The sequence below is a fragment of the Delphinus delphis genome, chromosome 11 (assembly GCF_949987515.2).
Source record: "Delphinus delphis chromosome 11, mDelDel1.2, whole genome shotgun sequence".
In the NCBI taxonomy this organism is placed as follows: domain Eukaryota; kingdom Metazoa; phylum Chordata; class Mammalia; order Artiodactyla; family Delphinidae; genus Delphinus; species Delphinus delphis.
In genome coordinates this window covers 41,513,962-41,523,630 of record NC_082693.1, presented here as the reverse complement: position 1 = coordinate 41,523,630, position 9,669 = coordinate 41,513,962, and the positions used below count along the sequence as shown (strand labels likewise).

Genomic DNA, 9,669 nt, shown 5'->3' with positions numbered 1-9,669 from the left:
AGACCTCATCCCAGGTGCTGGCTAGGGCGCTGCCCCCGCTGAGCGGGACACAGGACAAACAAGGGCCATCCCCACTCCTGGGCTTTCTGTCCCTGGGCCAAAAAGGTCAATACTGCTAGGTGGCCCAGGTGGCCACTGGGACAGGAGGCAAATAAGCAGCCTCTAGACCCTTAGTGATCATAGACTTCATCGTGCATCATCCCCTTGGGAGCCTCCTGGGGCCGGACAAGCGGCCAGTGCCTCCTTGGTCCCAGGGGAGGGAGATGGAGGGCAGGAGGACTTTAAGGCCTGCCCCCATTCCTTTGCTCAGGCCCCAGAGGTCAAGGAGAGTTACAGACCAAGGGGAAAGCATAGATCTGAGTCACCAGGGCTCCTGTCCTGACCTTGAGTAAATCAGTCCCCTGCCTCCGGGAAATCACGCCACCAAAAGGGATGGAGATGTTACTGAACTGCCCACTACGGGGGGCTTGCTGCCAACTGGGTGTCCCACAGCCAAGCCAGGGCGGGAGACTGGCGCAGAGCCTGGCTGCAAAAAAGCAGAAAGTATGGGGAAGCTGAGATGGAGGAAAGACCCTCCCGACCAGGTCTCCTGAGAACTGTAGCAACCCTGAGCTCGGTTTAAAACAAAGTCGCTGTCCGCAAACACCTGACTCAGCCGACTCCCCGGAAGGGATGAGCTGATGGCCTCTAGGAGGAAAAGAAGGTCCCCCAGACTGCAGCAGGCCAGGTAGGGTCACACCTCATCAAGGACTTGCTGAGAATTGGCCTTCCCCATCTCCAAACCCCTGAGAACCTCCTGAGTTCTCCAACTCCCCAGTGCCCCAGAGGTCAAGGGTAGGACATCAGAAAACCCCTCATGAAACAGCGCACGGCCAAGAGTGGCTTGGGGTGAGAAAAACGTGCAAACACTTCCTGGCCATCCTGGCGCCTAACTGCTCCAGGACCATGGACAAGACCCCCAGCCCCTTTCTCCCTTAGCACAGCTGCTTATGCACTGCTCACTTAGTTTGGTTAGAACTGGCACCTATGTAAAAAAAAGCATTGTAAAACATGGAAGACTAAATCAATGAAAACACACAATGGAGTTCACCGGTTTTGAGCATGCTTGCCTAGAAATGAGTGAGTTACCGATGTCCTAACAACTGGCGAGGGCCAGCCCAAACTGGAAGAAGTGTTACCAGACACCAGTCTTAAGGTGGCCAATCTCTCTCCAGAGAGAGAAACACCAAATCAAATGAGCTCTCTGGTGCAAGTGGGGGCCTGTGTGTGCTCTATGAAGACAGAGGAGATATTCTTTGGGGTCATCTGAAGGAAGACCAGATAATATAAAAGGCAGGGATGTCATACCTTCCTTAGGAAGGGAGGAGAAATAGCACAGTCACATCCAAAAGCAGTAGATCCTGATCTGTGCCCTCATTCATGGGACTGACCATGGTCACACCCGCTTATGTGAATGTCCAACAAAGTACAAAATCAATCAGCTTTCATCTATCTTTAATCCCATCCGCCCACTCCCCTCATCTTGGAATAATGCTCTCAACACACACATGTGTCCTGGCAGGTCTGCTATAAAAGTGTTAATGTTTTGGGCTTCCCTGGTGGCGCAGTGGTTGAGAGTCCACCTGCCGATGCAGGGGACACCGGGTTCGTGCCCCGGTCCAGGAGGATCCCACATGCCGTGGAGCGGCTGGGCCCGTGAGCCATGGCCGCTGAGCCTGCGTGTCCGGAGCCTGCGCGTCCGGAGCCTGCGCTCTGCAATGGGAGAGGCCACAACAGTGAGAGGCCTGCGTACCGCAAAAAAAAAAAAAAAAAAAAAAAAAAAAGTGTTAATGTTTCAGGCCAGAACACCAGCCAAGGTAGAGATGGCGCAACCCAAACTCACATTCTCAACTTTATTCACCATCCTAGTGATGTCCTCTGTACAGCGTAGGAAAGGGGACCCCCACCAGGGGCGCGGAGAGACAGTGTAGGCCGGACCTGACCATCAGTGAAGGTGACAAGGATGACCAGAGACTGGCAACCACACACCAGGAAGCCAGGGGTGGCCCTTCCAGATCTCATCAAGGACCTGGAGCGGGTTCCAGAGCCCCAAGGGCTAACAGGGCCTAACAGTACGATCCCCAGAAGCCAAGGTCCGCAAGCCATCAAGGAGCGCCCGAGGCCCCAGCGACACCTAGAGGGCCAGGGTGTCTTTGATGAGCCTGCGCATGGTGGTGGTGACGGAGGAGCCCAGGGCATCGGTGATTTGGAAGGAGATCTTGTAGAGGTAGGGCTGCACGTCCCGCAAGCCTGTGTCAAACACGTTGTCCACCTCCGACTGCGTGGGCATCTTGGGCAGGTACTCGTGCCGGTTCATCACCTCTACAATGTTGGTGATCTTCTCGCAGAGCTTCTCACCCACCTTCTCCCGGCAGATCTGCCGTTCCTGCTCCGTGGCCAGGGCCACCACGTGCACCTTGACCGTCCACACCTCCCAGGGGATGCACTCGTCTGAGAAAGGCCAGCGAGACTTCTTCTTCTGATAGAACTCCAAGGACATCTGGCCCAGCCCATCACCCCCGGAGTTTCGCAGAGCATCCTGGGGAAGGAGGAGCAAGAGTGAGCAGGCCAAAGCCTCCGAGGGGCTCTCGCCCTGAGCGCCTGCTTCCTATGCCCCAGGGAGCTGCTCTCCTAGCTTCTTCAGTCCCCCGAGAGGGCAGGGAATGAGGCCCAGAGAGTAAAGGATTCGTGTGAAGCGCCACAGCCAACTGCCGGCCTCAAGCTGAACGGTCCAAGCAAAGTCTGTGCGCCCACCCAGCTCCTCCAGCTTTGCTCGGAAGTGAGGTTTTTAAGCACATATTCTGGGCCAGGCTCTTTACACACGCAATCCTTCTCGCTCCTCTCAACAACTCTGTGCAGCAGGTATATAACCTCCATTTGACGGAGGCAGAATGAGGCTCAGAGACACTGGCAAGTTACCTTGCCAAAGTCCCAGGCCAGTGGATGACGGCGCCAGGGTTTGAATCCAGATTGTCTGATTTCAAAATCTTTGCCTTTCAACTTTACAAGAAGGACCTTCCTTCTCCTTCCACAACCCTGCCCCTTTGGCCCCCATCCTTCAGAAGGTTCTCCAAAATCACCTTCTCTCCAACGTCTCCTTCTCCCCAGGCCAATTAAGCACAATCCTACCTCATTCACTCAATGACAACCTAAACTCACAGCCTCTAACGAAAAGCCCAGTGATCCTTAAAGAGAGAGACAAAAGCCAAGGAACCGAAGGGGGACAGGAGGGGAAGGACAGACCAGACCTGGAGCTTCTCCCTCCTCTCCTCTGAGAAGCCAATGGGGCCACCTGGTCCGATAAATCTGCCTGCCCCCCCGTGGGGTGTGGCAACCCCACACTCCTCCTAATGCAGCCAAGACCCTAAAGCACCTTTCCATCTGAGTCCGGGCCAACCCAGAAGGTAAGGATGCCTCCCTCAAGTCCTTAACTGCCCATCAGGAATAAGTCTCTCCTTCACGAACAAACCAAGCTCGTGTGCCCTCAGCTGACAGTAATAACAGCTGCCGCTTCTGTAACGCTTCCTGGGTGCAGGCTGTGAAGCACTTGACATATTTGACTCATTTAATCCTCACGGTGCATATACCCCATGAGGTGGGCACAATTTTCATCCTAATTTTACACACAGTGAAACTGAGGCTGGGAGGAGTGGAATCACTTGCCCAGGGTCACACACTTGCTGGGTGGCAGAGCCTGGCTCGAGTCTGTGCTCTAAGAGTCCACTGTGCTCCCCGTGCCGCTCATAGGCATCTGGAGGACAGAGGGCTGAGTACCGCTGCCTCCCTTTGAAGGGGGACTGGGTAACTCTTATGAACTTGCCCTTTCTGGCCTTGGAGGGATGGAGGTGGGGAGCCCACTGTGGCCTGGGAGAGGGTCCACCCCCTGCAAGGATCACACCTCTGTGGAATGGAAGTCAGACAGACAACCCTCCTCCTCTGACCTCAGGGAACACCTTAAGAGAAATTCCCTTGGTTACTTGAAAATTTAAAAATATGCACTCATCGGGGCTTCCCTGGTGGCACAGTGGCTGAGGGTCCGCGGCTGGGCCCGTGAGCCATGGCTGCTGAGCCTGCGTGTCCGGAGCCTGTGCTCCGCAACGGGAGAGGCCACAACAGTGAGAGGCCCGCGCACCGCAAAAAAAAAAAAAAAAAAAAAAAAAAAAAAATGCACTCATTGAAATAGTGAAACACTGCAACACTGAATGAAGACAAAATAAAAATCATGCCTCCATTCCCACCCTGAGGTGACCAACATTAGCAGAATGGCGTGTCCCATCCACCTTTCCCCTCACCCCTACAGGCACACACAGACACGTGCCACGCTGCCCGAGAGACACTCCACTTGGATGCCCACTGCCTGAGCCCAGCATCCCTCCCTCTCAGGGAGTTTCATGTAAGAAAGGCCCAAATGTGGAAGCAGAGCAGAGGGGTATCAGGAGAGAGAGCTGCAGGGTCAGAGAAGGTCAAGAGCACAGCGGCAGCGATCACCCAGGGGCCCTGACCGCCAGCGCTCCGAGGGCTTCCTGCTCTGCTTCCTTGTACTTTTACCAGGTCCCCTCACCTCCCCGCCCCCCACCACGCCCTCCTCACCCACAGAAGCTCTGAAAGCTCCTCTTCCTTAGAACCTGAAAGGACCCGACAAGTACCCCCAGGAAGGGCGAGCTGGCCCAGCAGCAGGCCGGGGCGGGGTGGGGATGACACTCAGGGGCCGCCTGCCCCCCACCGCGCCCCACCTTACCCTGAACTCCCCGACGACCTTGCGCAGGGCGCGGTCCAACTCCTCAGACGAGACGCGCACGTAGGTGAAGTCGATGAAGTCGCAGTCAACGTCCTGGGTGCCCACGGTGCCGATGGAGTAGGTGCCCTCCTTCTTGTAGTGGAACTTGCCGGTGCTGCGGTGCAGGAGCACCGTGTGCAGCACGGCCAGCATAGCCTCCTCCACCTGCCGCCCCTCCACCGACACCTCCAGCACCTCCGAGCGACAGTTCATCTTGCAGCCGGTGGCCCACGCTGGGGTCGGGACGAGAGTAAAGACCGGGGAGCTTCGCCCCACCCGGGGACCGCCCTGCAGAAGGAACCATATCAGATGTGGACACCTTCTGCATGATCTGCGCGTCACCTGTTCACCTCCTTCCAGGCCCAGCCCAGCCCCTGACGCCGCAGCCCGTCTCTGCACTGCGCAGCACATGCTGGCAGAGAATCACAGACTCTCGGGATCGGAGAAGAGGAGAGCCTCAAAGTTACCAGTCCAAACACCCGGCCCAGGCCTGAAGTCCATGACGGTGTGCAGTGCAGGTTACAGCAAATGCTCACTGTGCAACACCTATCAGCCCCTGCCCTTGAGAAGCTGCCAGGATGGAGGAGAGACAGGCAGGTAAACATTACCAGAGTGGTGAGACTACATGGTGGGAATAGAAGAAAAGGAAGATTGGAATCTGATTTCCTGGGATCTTGAATGACCAGATTAAGGCATCTGGACTCTGTCCCGAGGGCAGAAGAGTCACTGCATCACTGTCCAGCACTGAACCTGGGCAGCAGAAAGTGAACTCTGGTTGACAAGCAGAGAATGGCTCGTCGCTATTTTGGGGTCACGGACTGCTCTGAGAAGTCAGTGAAAGCTAAGAAGACTGGACTTGAAAACCTGACTGACACATACACACCAAATCTCACGTTTCCATCCACAGACTGAGGTAAAAACTTGCCAATTTAAGGCAGAAAGGGCTGGGCAAGGAGGCCAGTTAGAGACCACTACAATAGTGACAGTTACAGAGACAGTGCAATGGGATATGGGAGAGTGAAGTACAGAGTGTGGGGTTTTCACGTCCAAAGGGCCTGGGTCTGAATCCCAGCTCTCCTATATCTTGCTCTGTGACCTTAAGCAAATCATTCAACCTCTGAGTCTATTTTCTCATGTGTAAATTTGGATCGTTATGAGGATGAAATAAAATAACACATGTAAAACACAGCAGAACAGTGGTTAAGAGCAGTGACTCTGGGCTCCCCTGGTGGTGCAGTGGTTGAGAGTCCGCCTGCCGATGCAGGAGACACAGGTTCGTGCCCCAGTCCGGGAAGATCCCACATGCCGCGGAGCGGCTGGACCCGTGAGCCACGGCCGCTGAGCCTGCGCGTCCGGAGCCTGTGCTCCGCAACGGGAGGGGCCACATCAGTGAGAGGCCCGCGTACCGCAAAAAAAAAAAAAAAAAAAAAAAAGAGCAGTGACTCTAAAGCCGGACGGCCTGGGTTGGAACCCCAGCTCTGCCAACTGCTGACTGTGTGATGTGATCATGGACAAGCTGCCTCACCCCTATGTGCCTCAGTTTCCCCAATCCATAAAAAGGGCATATTCACAATAGCTACCCCGAAAGGGTCGTCTCAAGGACAGGATGAGTAAGTATCTGTAACGCACTTAATGCAGTTCCTGACAGGTAGTATTAGCTGCTATAATTATTTCATTGTCATTGATGAGAGATGACACAAGGCTACAGGACAGGACTAGTGGAGAGAGTGGGAATGAAAGAAGAGACTTGAGGGCTTCCCTGGTGGCACAGTGGTTAAGAATCTGCCTGCCAATGCAGGGGACACGGGTTCAAGCCCTGGTCCGGGAAGATTCCACATGCCGCAGAGCAATGAAGCCCATGCGCCACAACTACTGAGCCTGTGCTCTAGAGCCCGCAATATAAAACTACCGAGCCCGTGCGTCACAACTACTGAAGCCCACGTGCCTAGAGCCCATGCTCTGCAACAAGAGAAGCCACTGCAATGAGAAGCCCACGCACCGCAACCAAGTGTAGCCCCTGCTCGCCACAACTAGAGAAAACCCACGTGCAGCAAAGAAGACCCAACATAGCCAAAAATCAAATAAATAAATTTTAAAAATTAAAAAAAAAAAGAACAGACTTGAGAACCAGAACTTCATCAGTAACTGAATATGAGCCCAGCAAGAGAGGGTTCAGCCTACACACCTCCCCTGACAGAGAATTCACTACTTCTCGCAGCAGGCCATTCCGTCTTTTCAAAGCTCTACTCAGTGATTCCCTCTATGGAAGGAATCTCTTAGTGCTTCAAACCACTAAACTTAGTTTTGATATCAAGAGCCACACACAGAATAAGTCTCACCCTTTTTCCACAAAGGAGCCTTTCAGATATTTAAAGGCAACTCTTCCATCACCCCCTTACCCCTCCCCCCCACCCCATCTACAGGTTAAAGGTCTCCAGTCCCCATAAACATGCCAGCTTGACATCACATCTTATCTCCTCAAGTCTGGCAGCTCTCTTCAAAGTGTATTGGTTTGTCTCTTTGTCCCTGAAGACAGGGCAGCAGGCCATGGACTGCTCAGAATCAAGCTGGCTCTCTGCCTCTCGCTTGGCAATCAGCCCAGGACTACCTGTATTATCAGTTATCTTTTCACAGGTGTTAATCTTGACTGATCTCTCCAACTAGGCAGACGATTCCTTGAGGGCAGGGACTGTATCCTAGTCATCACTGGAATCTCAGTATACCTGATTCCTAGTACAGAGACTGCTCAATTCATCCTGATGCAGGAATTGTTGCTGGGTTGGTTCTCTAGTCTAACTCCAGCCAGCAATTTCCCATCTAAAGATTCCCAGCTCTGGTCCAGCTCCCCTTTCTTCCACAAACCCCCTCTTGTATCCCCCGCAGGCCATCCATCTCTTCACTTTTGGCCCAAACCCAGGCTCTTCCCTCGTTCTCGGCGCCACTCCACTCCTTCAGGAAGTCATTACTAACCAACCTCAGCCTCCTTCCCAACGCGGCCACCTTTGGTCTGTGATGAGCTTCTCTGCTCCCTCTCCCCCGACCCCGGTGAGCAGGGGACTTCTCCAAGGCAGGGCCTGGGAAGTCTCGTCCCTTCGGTGCCCCCAAGGCCCAGATCTGCAGAGCACAGGTGCAGAGGCTGACTGATGCCTTCTCTGAGTCAGGCCGGAGCCCAGGGTACCCCCATCCTCACCTTATGCAGAGAGACTGGAGCGCGGGTCCCTCAGGCTGGATCTTGCCCTTCCTCCTCCTCAGGCGCAGGTAAGCCCTCCGCAGGTGCGATCTCCGCAGGTACGATCTCCGCAGGTACGCCGCAAACTCCGCGCGCCCGAGGAGCCGCAAGAAATGGGCTGAACGCAAAAACACACAGTTATTCGGCTCCGCATCAAGAAACCCCGGCCGGACGCAGGAAGGACTTCCCGTCCGAGTCGCGTTTCTCCAGCCACCAGTCCCGGCGAACCTCCACGGTCCAGGGCTACGCGGGAGGAGCGGACTCCTCCAGGTCTCGGGAGCGGCGCCCCGCGCCCAGCCTGGCCGGTCCCGGGAGTTCGAGGCGCGCCCGCGCTCGTACAAGAGAAGGGGGCACACGGCTAAAACGGCCCCCCACCTCCCCGAATCCCCGTCCTGGACCTTCGGGCCACGCAACCGCCCTCCCCGCGGGCGGCAGATCACCTCGGCAGGAGGCGGTGCCGGCGCCGGAAGCCCTGACCCTCCTCTGCGAGCCTGGCCGGTCCCACCTGCTCCATCGGCCTCCGGCGGGGGCGCGAGCGGAGCTGGCCGAGCCCTGACACTAGTGCAGCTACCCAGATCGTTCTACCTCCACTCCAGAGGACAAAAAGAATCGTACGCTGCTCTATAATTTGAAATCTACCTGTTTCTGGGTTATCTATCAGCTTTTAAGATTTGATGGTAAGAAGTATCTCCCTCATTTGGACGAGTCCATTCACTCCCACCACAGAGGATGTTGTTGTGTTTCGGCTGGAACAACTCACTTCCGCCATAGAGATTAGAGGGAAGGAGGGGCCTGATGGGCTCTGTGCTGCCTCCCTTGGCCGAGAGTAGTCATCGGCGGCGAGCCACCCCTGGAAAGGAGCCCCAAGTCTGGGCTCAGAGGCCTGGAAGGGGCATCAATCCCCCAAGATGAGGGGCATGCTATTTGGAGAGGTGCCCTGGAGATGAGCTCAAGCCAGTGTTCTGAGTGAATGGCAAAACTTTAGCTTGTTCAATGTGCACGATAGACAAGATCCCTGGCCCCACAAAGATGCTGGACAAAGGGGCTTAACCTTACTCCGTTATCTTCACACAGGAGCACTTCTTGGTGCTCTGCCATGACGGATCTGGTGACATTTCTTGTAAAGCTTGTAATTCTGCCATTGCCTCTGTGTGTGCCTCTTGATGTCATTCATCCATTCTTATTTTCTCCTCTATAAATGGGGCCTGGGGAAGGAGAAAGCCGCCTGCTTTAGAGACCAGCATCCTCTTCTAGAGCCTGGACTTAACCAGAAAGGAATCAGAATATTGAGGAATCAAAGGAATCAAAGGAATCAGAATATTGAGGAATCAAAGGAATCAAAATATTGAGAGGGGAGGATCTGTAAGGAGCCAAAGGAGGGGGACCCAGGGAGGTTAGAACCAGCCCCAGGGGGCGGGGGGGAGAGGGGCGGCGAGAAACAGAGCCTAGGGACTTCCCTGGCGGTCCAGTGGTTAAGACTCCCCACTTCCACTGCAGGAGGCGCGGGTTCGATCGTTGGTGGGGGAACTAAGACCCTGCGTGTCGTGTGACAAAAAAAGAAAAAAACAGAGCCTAACTTCCAGAGACTGCCAGTGAGTGAGGGGAGTGACTGACCGCTCTCTGT

At 55.0% G+C, this 9,669-nt stretch overlaps 1 protein-coding gene across 3 annotated transcripts; it reads right to left on the bottom strand.

The window, feature by feature from the left end:
• Nucleotides 1-1,487: 1,487 nt before the first annotated feature.
• ATG101 (autophagy related 101) lies at nucleotides 1,488-8,479 on the bottom strand. 3 transcript variants are annotated; one of them, XR_009521196.1, is made up of 5 exons: nucleotides 8,274-8,479; nucleotides 8,007-8,163; nucleotides 4,778-5,104; nucleotides 1,883-2,578; nucleotides 1,488-1,784 (listed from the first exon to the last, which is right to left on the bottom strand). XR_009521196.1 is itself a non-coding variant. In XM_060024811.1 (3 exons), the coding sequence occupies exons 2-3, from the start codon at nucleotides 5,027-5,029 to the stop codon at nucleotides 2,174-2,176; spliced, it is 657 nt and encodes a 218-aa protein (XP_059880794.1). In that variant the 5' UTR covers nucleotides 5,030-5,104; nucleotides 8,007-8,479; the 3' UTR covers nucleotides 1,879-2,173. The 3 variants fall into 3 exon arrangements, 1 of the variants encoding a protein (XP_059880794.1); XR_009521197.1 differs by having other exon boundaries at nucleotides 8,421-8,440; XM_060024811.1 differs by lacking the exon at nucleotides 1,488-1,784 and having other exon boundaries at nucleotides 1,879-2,578; nucleotides 8,007-8,479.
• Nucleotides 8,480-9,669: the final 1,190 nt, after the last annotated feature.

Bases quoted from the DNA above. Each gene is read 5' to 3' on its own strand.
- ATG101 (XM_060024811.1), bottom strand. From the start codon at position 5,029: ATGAACTGTCGCTCGGAGGTGCTGGAGGTGTCGGTGGAGGGGCGGCAG. The intron at 2,579-4,777 runs GTAAGGTGGGGC...CTCCTTCCCCAG, and splicing joins AGGTCGTCGGGGAGTTCAGG to GATGCTCTGCGAAACTCCGG.